General features: G+C 42.3%; 1 protein-coding gene across 1 annotated transcript in view; it reads right to left on the bottom strand.

Moving 5' to 3' along the window:
• Window positions 1–10839: 10839 nt before the first annotated feature.
• ESM1 (endothelial cell specific molecule 1) overlaps window positions 10840–19252 on the bottom strand; it is an 8492-nt gene continuing 79 nt past the window's right edge. The window contains exons 1-3 of the mRNA XM_082074711.1: window positions 18954–19252; window positions 14854–15009; window positions 10840–12764 (exon numbers count right to left, since the gene is read on the bottom strand). The exon at window positions 18954–19252 is cut by the window's right edge and continues 79 nt beyond it. Coding sequence (XP_081930837.1) covers window positions 12664–12764; window positions 14854–15009; window positions 18954–19252 — 556 coding nt within the window. The 3' untranslated portion in view covers window positions 10840–12663. The remainder of the gene's footprint in view (window positions 12765–14853; window positions 15010–18953) is intronic.

The raw sequence follows: 19252 nt of genomic DNA, 5'->3' as shown, positions 1-19252 counted from the left end.
TTTAAATCAGCATGAGCTACACAACACATTTTCAGTAAAGGTGGTGGAACATATGTACAAGTACACAAGTACAATCCCAGGAAAGTTTACACAGGTAAAGAAATTATTTCATTCTTAAGAACAAGAAGGGAGCAGAGCACTGGTCTCGTTTCTTTGGAAATGGGGTTCTTTGTCATTATGATCTGAATGATTTGCCAGCCCACAGTGGGCTGGTTCATCATGCCAGCATTGGCTGTGGGCCTGAAGAAAATTGCCAACAAAAGCTTTAGTGGGTATGCCGTTATTCCGGAAAAAGCTTCTTCTGTCAGCGCAGCTTATCCCACTCTGAACTGATTTGAGCAAAGCCAACAAAAGTATTCTCTCGCTTGAGTGAAGAGACGTTGCCAGTGTTGCTAAAGCAGAAAGCCTTTTACATGCAGACAGCCCAAACGTGCGCCTGCAGTGTGTGCTGCCAGTGCTGTGCGGCTGCAGAGAGGACAGGTGAGCCCTGGGGAGCACACATGGCCTGGCCGGTCCCCCAGACCCTGTTTTGTCTAAAGAGATGCTTTCAGATTGGCATCGAGAGGAATAGACTTCAGAAGAACCCACTTGTCAGCTCCCTGCCAGGCTGCTTCCATGGCTCCTTCATCCCTTCACCCACACACGCAGGAGCACTACTGGTTGTGTTTGTGTCACCCTGCAGAGGTGGCATCTCCAGCCCAGGAAGGGCCACAATTGAAGGTTCACATGGCCAGGTCTGGAGGGCAACCTCCGCACAGCCAACACAGCTCTGCCTGAAGCGTTTTCAGGAGGGCTGAGGATGAGATGCAGGGGGGAGCCCGGGCAGGGTTTGGTACAAGCAGCGTGCCTGCAGGAGGGAAGCATGGCCAGGGAGCGGACCAAAGCACCAGCAGAGCAGGCACACCGTGGAGAATGAAAGGAAAAAGGGAAATCAAGGTGGAAGAAAGGAATGTGACAGACAGGATCTGGCCAGGACACAGCCTTGAGAGCAAAGATAACCCATATCTCCCCAGTAAGCATTGCTGGGTATAGCGTTTTCGTTTTCCCTTTCCTTTTGATTTATATTCTTACTTGTTTTCATTTCTCCCCAGGAGTTCAAGTGTGGGAGGAAATTCAATGGCAATGCCTCTTCTCCTAAACTTGGAAATACTCTACAGGATTTGGGATTTACATTTCCAACTTGCAAGATATAAAGGCAGGTCTTTTCCCAAACTGATGGCTCATTTTAACAAGCCAAGTAGTAAAAAAAATCTCAAGCATAAGGAGATTTGCTGTTCAGTTAGTAATGAGTGTCTGAGTTTAAACAAGGTTTCTGGCTTTTTTGACATGTACTTAATTAGCAATAGACTATTTGTCAAATATAACTCTTCATTGAATCATTTATTTCAAACAAGAGGACATCATCCTGTGGCTGATGAAAACATTTGAAAGTGCTAAGTGTACAGATCAGAAAGAAAAATATTTACCTTTCAAGAAGGCATGATGGCAAGGGAAAGATTTTTGGAGACGTTTTCAGTTGCTGCTTGGAAACTTGGCATCATGGCCAAAGGACTCCCTGTACAAAAACCCACTTGCTCTTCTTACTGGAGAAGCACCACAGAAACAGACCTATTCATGAAGGAGAAAAAGCCTAAGGCATAGGCTTAGGTATTAAAAAGTGACAAATGATTTTCAATATCTCAAGGATTAGCAGGAGACCTGAGCCGGTTTCCAGCTCTCGCCCATCTGGTGGGTAAACCCAGCTATGTTACATCAGTATTTTGGGTCTCACTTTCTTTCTCTTTAGACAGGAAAGGGAAATGTGGTTTACAGATAAAGATGCAATCATTATACAAGATGTAAATAGGTCTATTATATTTTATTACAAGTGTAGGACGTAGTCATTGCGCTACACTGTTAAAAGCTTCACAGCTGCAAACACTGGCTCAATGTTTCTTCTATTTTTTTCCATTTTTTAATTGCTTGTTCCAGGTCATGGAGGGAAACTTACCCTTACCAGGAAGAGCTGGACAGAAATAGTATAAAGAAGTAAACATTTAAAATTTAAAATTTAATTAAATAAAATAATTTAAACCTGTGGTGTGGGAGAGGTAATAGATAATCAGTTTTAGAACAAGGTGTCTTTCTGCCTTACTGAATTGGAGGAGGGTGAGACGTGGTTTGTCTGAAAAAAATAACTTTTACCACACTCTGGAAAAACATCTGTGTTGATAAAAATATGTAAAAGATCTTTTTATAACAAGGATTAGAAAAATGCAGACAAGATGAAACAATCCAGCTTAGTAGAGAGGCTGAATTTACTTTAGCACAGCAAGAGGCAAGAAGAGAACACTAAATAGGAGCTCAAAGAGCTGCTCTAATACAGACAGCAGTAATAAATAACATGTCCATAGATGAGGATACACTGCAAGTGTGATTCTCCTTGTGTGTAACTCATGCTATAGAGTCATACAGGGAATATCAGGGATATTGAACCATGATTGTGAGTTACAGGTGCGACATATCACTATGCATGATAATTATAGGCCACGTTTCAGGTACACATATTTGCATATGTGCATGCGTAGCTGCTGGGGTGTAAATGCATGTGCTTTTCTCAGAGTGGCATGGGTTTGCACAGTCCCACACAGGGCTGGGGCTTCTTTGTACTTCACTCTGTGTAGGCTCACAGGAAGACACGGTCTTTGTCCCGAAGCATTTTAATGTCTACCTAGAAACAATGGCATGAAACAAAAAGAGGGAAACAGAGAGGGAAAGGGACAATGAGGTCTCACCATTACGTGAGTCAACTCCATGTACAATTGAGCTGACCTGAATCATCTGAAAGGCTCCTTGGGTAAATAGCTTTGCTGTCCTGGTACGTGTCCGGGCAGCTGGTGCTTTTACATGGCTTTGATGGTCTGTCTATTCAGTTTTTGTTCCGATGTGGAGGATATTGTTTGCATTGTAGGAGAAGCAGGCCTGGTTTTGAGGAGGGAAGCAGGACTTCCAGGTTTCCATGCCACTCCGATGAGTTTGGGAAATAAAATAAAACCTTGGACATGCAATATTTTTACAGCACGTCTGAGGAACACAGCAGGAACAGATATTGGTGTTATTATCTGTCCTTCTGGACTTTTCTGTCTCTACAGTCCCAGAAGGTTCAGAGATATGTGTGAGCAGGGGCTATGGAGATGATCTTCCTGTGATTTAGTTTATGTTCCCTGAGAAATCAATAAAATTTAATTGAAGATTACAGTCAGTCAGCACAATTCATGTACACCCTCTGCCTTGTACACAAATGTACTTGTGTGAAAAAATGTTGGTTCCCAAAATATCTAAGTGAACGAAAACATTTTCATGCGAGTCTTCCTGTAGAAATAGTTATGAAGATGCACAAGCCTGCTAGAAGCAGACATCTGTATGGAGCCAGAGGAAACATTCATTATTATTGTGCAAACTTGCTGAGCCATGATAAATCAAACTGCAGCAGTAGCCATCTCAGGCTCAGGCCTTCTCCATTAAAATTATAAGGATATAGGATACAGGAAAAAGTGCACACCCTGCACTGTAACCAAGTCTCCCTGTACAAAATCGCAGCAACCAGAAGTCAAACTAATAGACCTTGCTCGTGTTTTGAAAGCACTTTGTGAAAGAGGATGATCCAACGTGTAGGTCACTAAGTTGGTACCTGCAACATCTGGCTGGAGCCCTTGCTTTGGCCTGGAGTACCAGTGGAGTCCTGGGCAGGACACTTGGCCTCCTCTTTCCTTGGTTGGCCCTCTGCAAGCTGTGCTGCCTTTCTGTCTGTAAGTGCAGCAATGAGAAACACACTAATGACTGTGAGATGCTCATGAAACAGTGGAGGAAGCCCCACAAGGTGGTGAGAGGTTTTTGTAACACACAGGGCTCCCTGTTGTTGTTTTCAGAAGGAAAAGTTTCCTACCTGCTCCATGCAGATTCAGCTAATTTCCTATAAAATTGCATCTGAGCGTTTTAGAGCACAAGAGCTACAGGTAGCTCATTTGCTGTTTCTTCATATCTGAGCGCTGCCAGTTGAACTCTAAGTGCTTCTGTCTCCTTCCTTATTAAGGGTGCTATTTATAGCTCCTCTGGCTGCATTCCACCTGAAGGTCAGATTGTTTACATGGAGTGAGGATATATTGTGTTTTTCTAAATAGAGAGCACATTTTTTGATTCATTAAAAAAAAACAAACCCTCTTCCCTGCACAACCTTCTTCTCACTCACAACAGAGGCCTGGCTGCAAATCCAAGGAGTCCCAGAGAGCAGAGATGGCTGAAAATCTGGGTTAGTACAGTAAGGATATTCACACGCATGCAGGAAAGTAAAGAACATCCAAGTAATAAACACAAATACATACAGATAAATGCAGGGGCATTTATCTCCATTGGATGTTTAACATAGGTTTATGTTTGTATTTCTTGCAGCAACTCCTCCTCTGCTAGTAACCAGCATATGAAATCCTGCACAATTTCATACTCTCAGGCTGTGCTACTGTTCCCATTATTTATTTTTCAGTCACATGAATTTTCCTTTTTCCTTTATTGGAAGCAGAATTGTGTCAAAAGTTTTGGGGTCTACAAACCCAAATGGAAAAGGAAAATGACAGATGCTGTAAGAGTAAAATGTTGGTTTACATGGATATATTATGTATTATATCTCTGTTTTTTTTTCCACCAAATTCTCCATGTATTATAGAAGTTCTTTGTGTCCTGGTGTAACAGAAGAGTCCCTGAATATGACAGGATATGATTCTTTCCTTTCTCTGTTGTTTTTCAGTTCTTCAGCATCTCCTCACCTTACTATAACATGGGGGTTGGGGGGGGTGGATATGACAAGGATAGGAGTTACTCTCTCCATTCCAGCATTTAAAGATATAAATAAAGAAAATGAGCTATTTTAGGACTTCGATAATGCAGTAGCTTGCAGGATAGAAGTGCATGGAACAGGCGGAAATTCTTCCACATGGAACCAGGTAGTTCACATTGACCAGCCAAGAGAGCTATTCTTGGCATTTTATTTTGATCCTAGGAAATCAAGTGTCCTGAGAAAGAATTTTTATCCAGTGTATGCTAAGAGAGATGAGTGTGTGGCCAGTGAGCTGATTATAGGCTCAGACTTAATTGGACAATTAAGGTCTTTAGCACTTCCTCTCCCATTAATTCCAGCCACTGTCACGTCACACAGTTGCAGCAGGACAGCCTGCTCCTGAAATGCAGCCTTTCAACAGCATTTAAGCCTAGTCCTTCCATTACTGACTACTGCAGAGTTAAAAGCCTGAGGAAAATAATTTTAAAATTAAATAAAATGAAGTAACTGGAAAGGGCTTTTGAGTACTCAGCAGGCTGTGAATGCATCCAGGGAGCTGCATGGAGCATCCTGCCCAGCTGAGCTCTGCCCAGACACATGGCAATGGGGGAAATGATCAGATGCAAACCCCACAGCTGAATTTGCTGATGTGCTGTGGGCATCCGGAAGGCTCATGTGACTCACGTCAGAGAACCAGTAACATAGGGCCATGGATTAAGGCTGTATGGTGCTTCTTCCAGAATCACCTGAAATAACAGAAAACCACGGGTTTCCAAGAAGTCACTTTGGACTAAAAGATGTCAGAAGCTTCAGGTGGATCACCAGTTAATTAAGTGTTTAGTCTTGGGTCTGCCCAACGCTACTTCTTCTCAGTTGAATCTTTCTAGGCTATTCAGCAGCCACCCACGCTGGTGGCTGCTTCCCAGGACAGTCCCCTGCCTTGTTGGTTGTGATGGACCTGCTCACTGGAAGGAGCTGACAGATCCCAGTGAGGTTCCGAGGAAAAGCCTGGCGGTTTGAATGGCTTTTAGGGAGCTGAGGTTCATTATGAAGAGGATTTGGGCTAGCAGAATATTCAACCTGACCTCATATGACCATTCTTCCTCTTTATGTTATGCCCTTCACTGAGGTGAGCAGCAGCACTGGGAGGCAGCTCTACCTTACCAGGTGTTAGTGTTGGGAACAGCTACAGTGTGCTTCCTATGTGAAGTCATCAGGTTCCTGTTGTCCCAGTATTTACCCTTTGAGTCAGCTGAGACTGATCTCACCTTCTGCTTTTGGTGTGTCCACCCTGAGGATCAACAGAAAATATCCTCCACGTTATGTTCATCTGTTTATCTGAGACAGGGCCAAGCTAGCTATAGACTTGAACACCATCAGGACCTGGGAAAGATCTGGACCCAGGCATAGCCTATGCTGCCTTGGTAATGATTTAATTTTGTTCCCAGGGCATTTGTCTGTAGTTTTCCCCAAACATCATTTTATCGACGTGAAGCTGGGTGGCGGGGTGGAAAGATGCTTGGTTTGCCTGCCCCAGGCTGGCTGAGGCAGCCGGCCATTCTTGCTTGTCACGGTAGCAGCCAAATTTCAGTAGCTCCAGGAGGCTTTTTAAAGTAAGTGAGGAGGAGAGAAGATTAAGGAAGGGAAGTAAACTATTTCACTGTTCACCCCCCTGTGTTGTGTGTTCTGGTCTTGTACTTACTGTTGGACAGTGTCAATACTGCCAGTCCTGAGCTTTCAGTCTCAGTTGGGAGCCAAGTCCCAAGAAATCATGACATCAGTTTCAGAATCTTAAAGGGTTGGGTTTGGTTTGCATTTTTTAACAACAACTTTTGGACTGGGCAGGTGGCTGCTGATTTCTGAGTCTCTGGGTGCACACCTGCAATGAGGTTTATTGTGGGGGAAATAAAACTTTTTCTCAAAAAACTTTACATTTTTTTAAAACGTCAGCCAAGGTTCCTAACTAATTCTCTGCAGACGGGTCCTAGGCTGCTAGCAAAGCATTCAGTAACATGAGATTTGGAGTACAGTTTTAGGAGGTGATAACATTTCCTATTCTATAGATCAGCTAAATGGCTGTAAAAAGTTACAAATACTTGGATATATAAACTGGGGGGGGTGGGAAACTTCTTTATAGTACAATGTTTCACCAGAGCCTATTTTGTTCTTTTATTAAACGCCATCCTACAGTTTTAATGTGGGACTAGATACCGAGGGTTTCCCAGGTGCAAAGACCAGGACACAATGAAGAGCAGACAAGGTCTCTCCTTGAATGCAGCTCTTTTCTTATGTCTGTCAAGCCTGAGCATGTTCAAAGCTGAAAACTGGCAATGTAAATTTCCGAAATGCCTTTAGAAAACCAAGAACTCAAACACTGCCAAGAGAAACATGAGTTCCTGAAACTGGACAGCATTGCCTGGGTTTCCTTTGAAGGAAAAAAAAAAAAAAAGCCAAATGCCTGAAATATGTAAGACGGAATTACACAGGAGTTAAAGGGAAGCTGCATAGGAAGCAAAGCAAAGCCCAAAATAAAAAGCGGGAATGGAAAACTAAAAATAACAAACAGGAAAGTGTGACACAGCTGCAAGGGCTCGGCTGCATTCTCCCCCAGCATTGTACCTATTTTTTTCAGGAACATACTAATATTGTGTTTGGATTTCAATGGCATTCCAATCCATTATTTATTCTTCAAAAATAGATGTTTCTCTTGTGAGGAGGAAAGATCTTTTCAAGTAATATTCATATTATTTCAGTTCTCCCAGTTTATCAAGTAACGCCTTTATAGGCTCCGTATTTGCAGAGCAGAAAGATTCCAGCAGTTATGTCACTTCACAAAAAATTAATCTGTGTCTCATTAGAATGGTGGAGATCAGCTCATGGATAATCAACTGTTGTCCTCAATTTCAGCTGAATATTTTCCTGATACCCTGTTTCCCTGAAAATAAGACAGGGTCTTGTACTAATTTTTGCTCCAAAACTTAGTACTTTTTTATATGTGTAGCTGCCTGGACACTATTTAAATTGGCTTTTTAAATGAACTGTAATGATGGCTTATTTTTTGGAGCAGGGCTTATATTTTGAGCATCCTCAAAAATCATGCTAGGGCTTATTTTCAGGGTAGGTCTTATTTTGGGGGAAACCAGGTAGCTTTTACAAGTGGAAAGGGACCTAGCACATGAATCTGGGTGGCAGCTACTTTGGAAGCCCAGTGGATGGGAGGGTCTAGGGAGGATCAGGAGCATCATGTCCTAATAAAGTTAAGGAAATCTCTGTCTTTTTATTCATACAAACACAGTTTGCTGTATTAACAGCAATTTAATTGCTATGCTCACCATTCTGCAGAAATTAAGCCACTCAGCTGGGTTATGCATGGGCTGTGACCACTCAGAAGATAGATGGACAATTGGTGAAGCCTGAACAGTGCTGGTGCCTGTTGTGGGAGAGTGAGAAACCCACAAAATGCCAGTTTGTCAGCCCAAGTTCCCTCTGACTGTCACAAACCCCAGTGGAAACCACATTACTTGGGATCTTGGCACCTGTCAAGTTATCAACCCAACTTGTAAAATTCCTATTTTCAGCAGACACAACAAAAACAGGAAATATTTACCAACTTTGCAGGTGTCAGGAAGTACTTTCAAAACACTGCTATGACCTGAGAGTCCATTTAAATAGATAACAAGCATGTACAGAGGTGATAATAAATATATTTTCATTTAAAATAAATACTTTGGAGTATTTGCTCTAATATGTATGTCCAGGCAGATCAGAGAGGCAAATTTATATTTTAATCACACTGTGTTGATTAGGCAGCGGTATGTCTCACAATACTTGTGTGAATGTATTTACATAACAAAATTATACATTAAAATATGTTGAAGATATTTTGCACAGTTGAAGCTGATAATACTTGTATTTGTTAGAAGTTAGTCTACACTGGACATATATTTGATATGTTATTTAAATCATGGATGGAATACACGTGAAAATATTTCAGGCTTTTCTATTCTGTGTATTTCATACATCAGTCTAAAACATATAATGATATACTGTTTGAACTGTAACACTGTCTGCAACATCCTATAATATAGGCTGTAATAGAAACTACAATACTGCAGTACAGCATACTTCACAATATAAAATAAGAGGCAGTGCATGTATTACTAGCTTACTGTTTAGTAGTTGAGAAAATAATGTCTACCTACTAGAAATGAGGCCTATTTGCCAAATGTGCTCATACTGGAAATAATATATGACCCCACTAAAACCCAATCTAGAAACCAGATGGCAGGAGCACTTTGTGTAACAAACCATCTGATGATTTTGACCCCAGGAGAGGGTAACTTCAGGCTTGTGTGGGAAGGAAAGGTGGGCTAAGAAGAGGATGCCTGGAACATGGAGTTGGATGAAGAAAGGAAAAGAGTCGAAAGGAAAATCCACTTGTGCAAAATAGGGGAGATGAGTTGGAGTGTGCAGTGGGAGCCAGGAGAAATGTGGAAAGAAACGTAGAAAGATGAAAGGGTGGAAAATAAAGAAGTGGCTGGTGAAGAGCCCTTGGTTTCATGAACATCACTTCATTTGCATAACTCCTTCTACCAGTGTAGTTCCATTGCCACTAGTAGCAACAGGTAGACATTTCAAATAATATTATCATTTAATCCTAGAAACTATTCTGTGGGGAGCAATCTGTCACCAGAGCAGCTAAGGAAATGCAAAAGCATTTTATAAATTTGATTAAGAACTGCGGAAAACATCCCGTAAAAAGTTTGCAGGTATCCCTCTCCTTCTTTCTCCTGACTTACTAGGTGTGGATCCACAGTTTACTCCTATATCACAGTATCACAGTATGTTTGGGATTGGAAGGCACCTCAAAAGATCATCTAGTCCAATCCCCCTGCTGGAGCAGGAACGCCTAGGTGAGGTCGCACAGGAACATGTCCAGGCGGGTTTTGAATGTCTGCAGAGAAGGAGACTCCACAACTTCCCTGGGCAGCCTGTTCCAGTGCTCTGTCACCCTTACTGAGAAGAAATTTTTTCTCAAATTTAAGTGGAACCTTTTGTGTTCCAGCTTGATCCCATTACCCCTTGTCTTATCATTGTTTGCCACCGAGAAGAGCCTGGCTCCATCCTCGTGTCACTCACCCTTTATATATTTATAAACATTAATAAGGTCACCCCTCAGTCTCCTCTTGTCCAAACTAAAGAGACCCAGCTCCCTCAGCCTTTCCTCATAAGGGAGATGCTCCACTCCCTTAATCATCTTCGTTGCCCTATGCTGGACTCTCTCCAGCAGTTCCCTGTCCTTCTTGAACTGAGGGGCCCAGAACTGGACACAATATTCCAGATGTGGTCTCACCAGGGCGGAGTAGAGGGGAAGGAGGACCTCTCTCGATCTACTAACCACCCCCCTTCTAATACACCCCAGGATGCCATTGGCCTTCCTGGCCACAAGGGCACAGTGCTGGCTCATGGTCATCCTGTTGTCCACCAGGACCCCTAGGTCCCTTTCCCCTACACTGCTCTCTAATATGGAATTTCCCAACCTATACTGGAACCTGGGGTTAAATATGGTGGATCAAACAGTGCCAAGGAGCCACAGTCACTGCCCCAGGGCTGCATGGTCCCTGGTATGGTGGTGGCCTGGCCAGTGAGATGACTCCCAAACCCTCGCAGCACTGGGGTTGGTCAGGGACTGGCAGTCCCCATTAGGCAACCTGGATCCATCCACCTTGTTTTGGAGATGAAGATGGTTGAATGGTATGGACACAAACCATTCTGGACATGGGCCACCACTCAGATTGAGCAATGGAGTATGGTCCCCAGTAAGATTCACTGAATAGATGCAGCCCTGGTGAAAGCATTTCTGCAGATTTGGTAGCAAAACTGTGCGTAGTCTGCATGTACCATGGCTATGCCATCACCAGCAGTCTCACTCAGTCATTGGTGGATAGACACAATACACAACAAAGCTTTCAGTTGTTATTTTATTGAACAATAATAATCATATACTTTTTTTAAAAAAAACAGCTTATTAGATTTACATTCAAGAACTTGTAAGTTCATTTATGACACTGTTGCAAAATAGTAATAAGGTATGCAAATATTTACTACATTCTTTAAATAATTATCTTCAGTCTGCTGAAGGACTGTGGCTTTGATCCTGCTCTCGCTGAAATCAAGAGAAAATTACTTTCGATATCAGTAGATGAGAATCAGTACACTTGCTTGTAAATAGCCCAAGATAATATTGCTCCCTCTCAGACCTAAACATTCAACACAGGTTAAAATGTGGTATATGCTAGTTTAAGATTTATGTTTTATATATCCCCAATTATTGTGGCAAGAGAGCCTGCACTGCCATGCTGACATTTGGATGTCTACTGCTGTCATTGTCCTTTTGTGAGAGCAGCCTGCTTCCACCAACGCTGGCTTTGGATCAGGATTTGTACTCTTTAAAGGCTTTGGAATCCCTGTTGTTCATAGTCTTTAAAGTATGTTCTCAGATCCTTCACCAAGCTTTGGCTGTGGTACTGTGTGCTCCTTCTTCCACTGAAGTCACTGTGAAAGCTCACATGGATTTCAAAGGAAATATTCAATTCAAACCACATTTCCAATGAGAGTGCTCTGCCTTACAAGGTGGTTCCTCAACTCATGCAATCCAGGTTCACTCTGACACAGCCACATGACTTTCCATTATCTGAGGATCTGATTGTTCCCAGACAAACCCATCTCAGTGTGGATGTTTATTTTACGAGCACATCATTCAGTCTGGACTGAATGAGAGACTGCCAGTTCCTACAACACTCTAACGTGGTCAGTTATTCTCCTGGCTGAAATGGGGTTGCTTGCTCATGCAAGTGAGGGGCGAAGGGCCACACACCACAGGGCTGCAGGCTGCGCCCACGCTGCCACTTGCTGAGGCTCCGAGTGTCCCCTGCACTGCACAAGAGCAACTGCCCGTGAGCCGCAGCTGGGCCACGGCCAGCGGTGAAGATGGGAAGTGTGAAGGTCCATTTGCTGGTGTCCAGCACTGGACTTGCTCTTCCCGAAGAAATGCAGAGGTCGCCTTAATGGCACCAAAGTAGCTGCTTTATAGAAACATACATATTTAAATAATGCTAAGCAGCTTCTTTCATTTCAGGTCCCCCACTATAAATCTGTATAATTTACCAAGGTGCTGTTTCTCTGTACAGAATTTAACTTTAGAAATCCACCTCAATACAATATACGTCTGCAGTGTCTTGGCTAAGTTATTTACAACGTGTAAACTGAAATGCTGGGTGTCTTCTCACTGACAGAAGTCATATTTATCCCCAAGGAATTTTCACCAAAAAAACAGAAAATTAGTAATGACTAACACTGGTTTATTTAATTCACGCTGTTGTGCTCCCATGTTATTATTATTCTTGTGACTCAGGGGCATTGCTTTCTATCCTGGGATTTGTTGACGTGCTTTTTTTTTCCCATTGGCTCCATACCAATAGTTTCACTCACCCAAACTGTCCACCAAGTTCAGTGAGAGCTTTCTTGGCCCCAGGCTGCAAGAGTCGGCGTCTGGCATTATTTAAATGAGGAGGGTTGAATCGTGTTGGTTTTCTAATATTACTATACATTCTGGAATCCACAATGCATTTCTCTGCTCAAATACTTATAAAAACAAATATCAAAAATCATATACACTGTACAGTCTATTTCAAAGTAAACATTTTTCTCATGAAAAACAGAATCACGATTGGCCTTGAGAGGTTACATTTTCATATGCTATGGATCTACTTTGTTCTTAAAGTGTGTGGTTGCATATTCAATAATCTGTGAGAAATGCATTCAGTTGAAAGTCTTACGAGTATAATTAAACATCAGCGAGGATTTAGCCATTTCATTACCGGTGCGCGAATAGCTTTCTCCTTAACGAATTCCTCTTTTACAGAATTGCCATCCCCTGATGCCATGTCATTGTCTGAAAAGATACAAAAATAAAAACAAATTTCATAAAAATGAGAGAATTAAAATACTACCTTGCAGCAATGTCGTTGATTTTGGGAACACTTCAGAAAATCTTTAGTTGACAAATCTTGCAGGAATCTCCCTGAATGCCTCCAATTATCTGGTTGCAAAAATTCTGCCAAATGGTGGTGTATGCCAGATGTGTTTTCTAATAGTTTAAGCATAAGGCAGGTGACTTGAGTTGTTCCCAGTTCTCACCGTAACACTCCAGTGTGACATGGGACCAAGCAGCACATCCTCAATAGCTACCGCAGTAAATTAAACATGCCTGGAGCTATTCTCTGACTGAGGCCAGCTGGCGCGGAGCAGCCTGGTGCATGTCACTAAGCTCTCTTGTCTACTGGAAATGGTCCCTGGCTGACACTGGTTCCTGTGCTGTGGTTGAGGTTGTCTGGCACGGCTCGCTGTGCTGGGGCAGCACATGTTAGCCACTGCCCTGCTGTGTGACAGGGAAGGTGGTTAAATCACAATACGCGGGAATAGGCTCTGGCACCATTAAATTTACTAGGGTGTATGTGGCCATAACATCTTTACAAAATATACGGGCGAGAAGCTCAACAGTTTAAAATACAGAAGCACTCACAGCTGTTGTAATTCACCGAGGATGCGTCCTAGATGCTACAGCTACCTCCAAAGACCACTATTAAATGAAACCCACACACAGCACTGCCCACAGTGTCCCTTGTCTGCTTACAGTAGCAGATCTCTGAGGACAGAAATCAATGTGAAATCCTTGCATACAAGTGAAAAACGGCATTTCTTTCTATGGGGTCAGGATCTCATCCTGGCTGGGATCAGACAAGCTGCTAAACATGGAGGCAGCAGAAGGTTTGGGACCAAAGGCAAGGGTGGGAGAGGAAAGGGGAGTAGGAAACCTGCTGAAAACGGGATGCCTGGGATTTGGAATACAGGCAAAATTTAGAACAGAAAAACAAGACAGGTATATTTTTTCGTGTTATTTCAGCACCCTTTGTAATAAACAGAATCTGGAAAGGCAAAAGAGTGTAATCATGTAGAAAAATACATAAAAAATGATCCATCTCACAAAGTGTTTTTTTAAAGATCATTTGAAATGTGGTATAAGCATAAGCTAAAGAAGTTTTCTTCTGTCTAACTTTCTCTAAATGGCAAATAGGTGAAAGATAATGCATGTATTAAGGCAGGAAACTCTCAATAGCTTAATACAACAGGAGAAAATCAAAGTAAGGCACACAAACTGCAGTTCGAGGAGAAATAAAATTCAAAGACTTTTCGATGAAATCCTAGAAAAGCTTTCAGTTTCAGTAGGTCTAGGATTATATCTCTTGTATTTGTTTAAAATCTTTACATTTGTATTGATTTTAATTAAACACTGTTCAGTCAAATGTACCTCTGTATAATCAGATGGAGAACAAAATGGGAAGAAATTTTAATGCCAGCTTTAAAAAAAGCAGTGATTCCTCCTTCTTGCCTCAAAACCAGTCCAGTTTCTCACATGCCTTTATTTTAATTCTGGGAAGATCTGTTACAGGATTCAAATGTAATATTAAAGGCAAGAACTTGTTCCAGAGATACTGTGATAAATAACTACAATAAAACATTTCATAATGCAGTTCACTCACATCTGGAAACATATAAAGCTCTGTCTTCATGGAAAAAAATACGTTATTCTTACCATATATTAGCTAACAGCAATAAATGGAACCTAATGAAATCCTGTTCTACACAAAGCAGCTACCTGTATCTTATCTGAACTAATGCAAATCCTAGCACAGCCTCCAACTGCACAGGTGGCGTTGGACTGCTAGTGCATGCAACAGCTGCAAAGTATTTCAGCCATGTTAGGATTTCAAAATGTTTTTACCATCTGTCACAGCCCACCTAATTCCTTGCCTTATGTTAAGGGAGATGCCAATAAGAAAAATAAACAAAAACTAAATACCTTGTGTTGTTTGCACAGTTTCCACTGAAGTACACCCCAGTCACACACAGCATACAGAGTGTGGTAGCAGAGCATGTACAAAGTGATTTCTGCTAAAAGCAATTGCCCCATGGAGTCTTACCTGTGTGTGAAACTATTTTCCGTCGATTTGGAGGCTTCGAAGCAGACAGCTGAAAAAATGGGAACTTCAGACACTTGCCAGTCACTCTGTCACAGATGCCAGAGGGACAGTTGCAGGTTTTCCTGCATTCCATTCCATAGGTACCATAGGAACACTCTGAAAAAAAGTAATAGAGCAAAGTAGTCCTCAGTGATGCAAGTCCGCTGCCAGCACTCTTAACAGCTGGCCTGTTTATATCCTTAAAATCAGAAAGCCTTCGGGTGAGGATCAGTTAAACCTTAACTACAGGATTCCAGCATTCCGACTGCTTGTTACAAGTGTTTTCCAGCTTTAACAATCCTGACCGCACAGAATTTAGATGATTTTTTTCTTGTAGCTTATTGACAATGTGCAATCAGTAATCCTTCTCTGAAACCCTCACAGTATTAAATTGCAAATTACAGGCAATACGAATATGCAAGTACGTAATCATTGAGGATGTAGTTAAAGGATTAGTGTTGGATTTAGAAAATAAGAAGACTTCAGAAAGTTTCTGAATTTACTGTTTGGGCATGTTATTACCCAATTTATATGACTCTCATGGTTTAGAGCTGCAATGTGCTGCTGGCACCAGGCTGCTCCTGGCTGGGCCCACTGCATTTGGGCTCCATGGAGGAGACTGCCCTGACCCTGAGGAGCTCTCCAGCAACCGCACCCTCTGCCTGGAGATGCTCCCAGCTCTTGGAGAAGAGCCTTCACCTCTGCGACAACTTCTCAGGCAGCAAAGGTCTAACTTCCCACAGCAGACAGCAAAGAACTCACCTACATCTCCAGCTTAAAGAGTGAGTATGCTCTAAAGGGACCACTGGCACTAAGGTGGCTGCCTGGTTGTACACGATTTGCTCACATACTGCCCCAATTCACATGTCTCATCCCTGAGCAAGCTCGTAGAGTAGCAACAAAGGGCAGCTGTCACAATGGGACTGCTCATTTAAAAAAAAAAAAAGTCAGGTGTAGAGGGGATTTGCCCAATCCCATAGATGACACCCAGAGGGTTTAAACTAAGTCACAGCCCTTGCCTTCCTCTGCCTTGTTGTTGAACAGGGTACCTTCCCAGGACCAGAGCTGAAGAGACCGAAACAAGAAAAATCCAACTCCAACATCCCCTTTTCAGACCCCTAGACAAGAGATTATCCCAAGAGAAGCTTGGGATGTCCCAGGAGAAATGTCTTTATGCTCAGGCTACTCTTGCCAACCCAGGGTACATGTTTACCTTAAACAGCAAGTAAGTCCTGGAGAGTTTTCAGTTCATCTCCTAAGGGCAGATGAATGGCCATTCAGGGCTGAACCAAGGCTCCATCTAGGCCAGGCTCCCACAAAACACTTAAGAGAGATGATGGCCATGGTATGCACAAATGATACCTTCCCACCTCCTATTGTCCCCCATTTTTAGCTCTGGGACCTCAGGAGCCAGACATAGTTTCTGTGCATGTAACACCCCACAACAGGGTTATCCTCAGTTTGTCCAGTCTGCTCTTGACTCAGTGCAAACATTTAGTTTTGCCATACAGCCCAGGCTACCTGAAAATAAGGCTAATGCCCCAAAATTAAAACAATTATTTACAATTAGCTGTATGCCCAGTGGGTGTGCTTTTGTAAATGAAAAGCACTAGAAAATCAGCCAAATCCCTGCTGGGGACTGCACATTGAATCCCTCCAGCCTGGAGGACCTGACTGAGCTTCACCATACTCCCTTTCCCAAGCAAGGGCACTCTTTGATCTGCTGTTTGTCCACATAGGAGAAAAACGAAGTCCTGCCAAGGCAGTGCACTTTTTGTGTGCACGATCCTGCCTGAGGGACAAGTGGAGAGCACACACAACATGGAGCATCAGTCTGCCTGCTGCAGGTGCTCAGCACAGAATGCGGGGATGCAAAGCTGTGCACAACAGCATGGAAACACGTCCCAAGCCAGAGCACTTGGCTCTGTGTGGGATAATCCTGGCATCGATGCTGCTCTTCAGATTTGATTAAAACCAAGATCTGAGCCAGTTTTGCCATTAGAAGCATTTGTTCAGCAGGAGCCTGCTCCTAAATAAATTGCAAATAGCTCCTGGTGATCTGAGGGAAACAAGAGCAGGTTCTTTACTGTGACAGTTACACCTCAGGTTTAAAGGGCATTTACTGATAGAAGTGCAGAGCATTGGTATTCCTTAGTTTCGACAATAATGACATTACTGTTTATTATAATATGATACACTCATAATACTAAAAGTACTCAAAAAATTGCTCTGAAACATGTAGTGTCTGTGTTTTACCCATTTTAGAAATAAAAAATTAGAAACCAAGAGTTAAGGTCATTTTTCCACAACTTCAAAGTAAGTAAGTCACAGGCAACCAGGGAAAATTTACACATCCTACTCTGTGAATTATTACAAACATGGAAGTTATTAAAATTAGTGAGTGATCTGGTATCATAACTGTAAATCAATATATAAAATAGCAATACTTTGTTCCTTACTTTGCCTGATAAGATTCACATATGTACAGAGAGAGATCATACTATCTCAGAGCTAAGACGAAAAAAGAAAAAATAATTAGAAATTACAGCTATAATATTTAGTGCAAATAAATATATGGGGAATATAAGCTTTAAATGCCAATTTACAACTCTAAGTCAAGCTATGGCTTTACTGAAATTAATGAGCTTTTCCACTGACTCACTGGAAAAAAAAAATCAAACTTTGCATTTTCTACAGAGTTTCAAGATTCAGCTACAGGGATTCAAATCTCATGTCCCTCAGTGTTTCTTTTTTTCCCAGTTGAAGTGTGCTATTGCAAATAAATTCTTTGAGGAGAGTGAAAAGTATATAAACACTCAAAAGAACTGTTAAAAGAATTATAGGTGGTATCTTGCACCGCAGTAATTTTTAACGAACTGAAGATCAGCCAACTATCTCAGTAAAATACTTTTTTGGTAGGTGCACCAAAGATGTGACCTTTCTGTGTAAATTCTAATCCTTAGAAATAAAAGCAGCATTTTGGGTTTCACCCTCAAACACGTACTTGAATTTGTTTTTAAATACCAATGTAAATAAGCCTGTGCTGTATGTGAGTCAGCCTCAATGAGTTTTGCAGCATCTGGTCCTAAGTCATTACTTTAACTGACGCTATTAATACTCCTGATATTTAACTGCCAAGATATCTCATTTTTTTAAGGAAGTTATTCAAAGACATATTTGTATCTACTTAATGAAGTGGTACACAAACACAGGAAGACTCACTGCATTCATACTTTGCAAAGCCTTTTTAAAAAACTATTTCTTTTTAAAGCTTGCATCCTGCTTCTTAGAAATTTAACATCTCCTCTCCTTTTAAAGATTTTTCCTTTTTGAATGGAATTAGGATAGCTCTTAAATGAAAAATGCCATTATACTTTACGACTAAAGAAATCAGCATGCAGCATACCTGAAATAAACTGAGAGCAGCGTCTGGCCGCTCATCTCACAGTCAGTTCTGTTATTCCCATCTTTCAGGCAGGAGGGTCTCTGTTTGCCTCCCCTGACCACATCCCTAGTGCAGCTGAGCACCTCCAAGGCAGGATTTAATTAAACACGACAACATCCCCAGGTTCTTGGGCAGTGCTGTTACCTCCATCCCCCCAACCCCAGAAAAAGCATCTGGTCCCCGGGCAGGCAGCTGGTGGTGCCCGGGGAAACCTCACCCCAGAGAGCGCAGCAGGGGCCAGGACCCTGTGGCAAGGCTGGACTTGCAAGATTAAAGTCTTTGCAATTTATAGAAAGCCACCCACCAAATCAGCGGAAGGATCAGGACTAGTACCTGGGTCTGCCAAGTCCCAATCAAAAATCTCAGCTCTGAGCACACCCCACCCGTATTTCCTTACACATGTCCCCAAGTCTAAACAATATTCTCACACTAATAACCCTGTCCCACCTACATGTAACATCTTTTAATACCAGCAGGTATTTTTCACTTTCTTCATGGCTAAGGGCTGAGCTGGAAAAATCACATTTTAAACCTCTCAAGCAGGAGGCAAGCTCTATATGTAGGTAGGTTGCTGTCAAATTGCCACAGTGGGTGCATGCAAAGTGAATATTGTTACCTTTGCAGATACCAAATTCATCACCAAAGTCATCCTCCTCAGTGTAAAACTGGCACTTCAGCCCAGGACCACACTTGACACCATCCATACCCGAGACCGTACGATAGCAAGTCTCCCCCAGAGCAGCTGCACACACTCTGCAACAGCCACAGTCATCCAGCACCGTTCGCTTACAGCGCAAGGTACTTTTGCACGCGTTACTGTCACAGGGCTCGGGACAATCTACTGCGTATTTCGCACTCCAAGTAGTTCCAGCGTGCACGGGCATCAGGAGGAGTGTGAGAAACAAGAAGCCCTTC

The sequence above is a fragment of the Streptopelia decaocto genome, assembly GCF_964273445.1.
Source record: "Streptopelia decaocto genome assembly, chromosome: Z".
In the NCBI taxonomy this organism is placed as follows: Eukaryota; Metazoa; Chordata; class Aves; order Columbiformes; family Columbidae; genus Streptopelia; species Streptopelia decaocto.
Note: the sequence above shows the minus strand (reverse complement) of the source record. Positions and strands in the feature narration are given on the sequence as shown.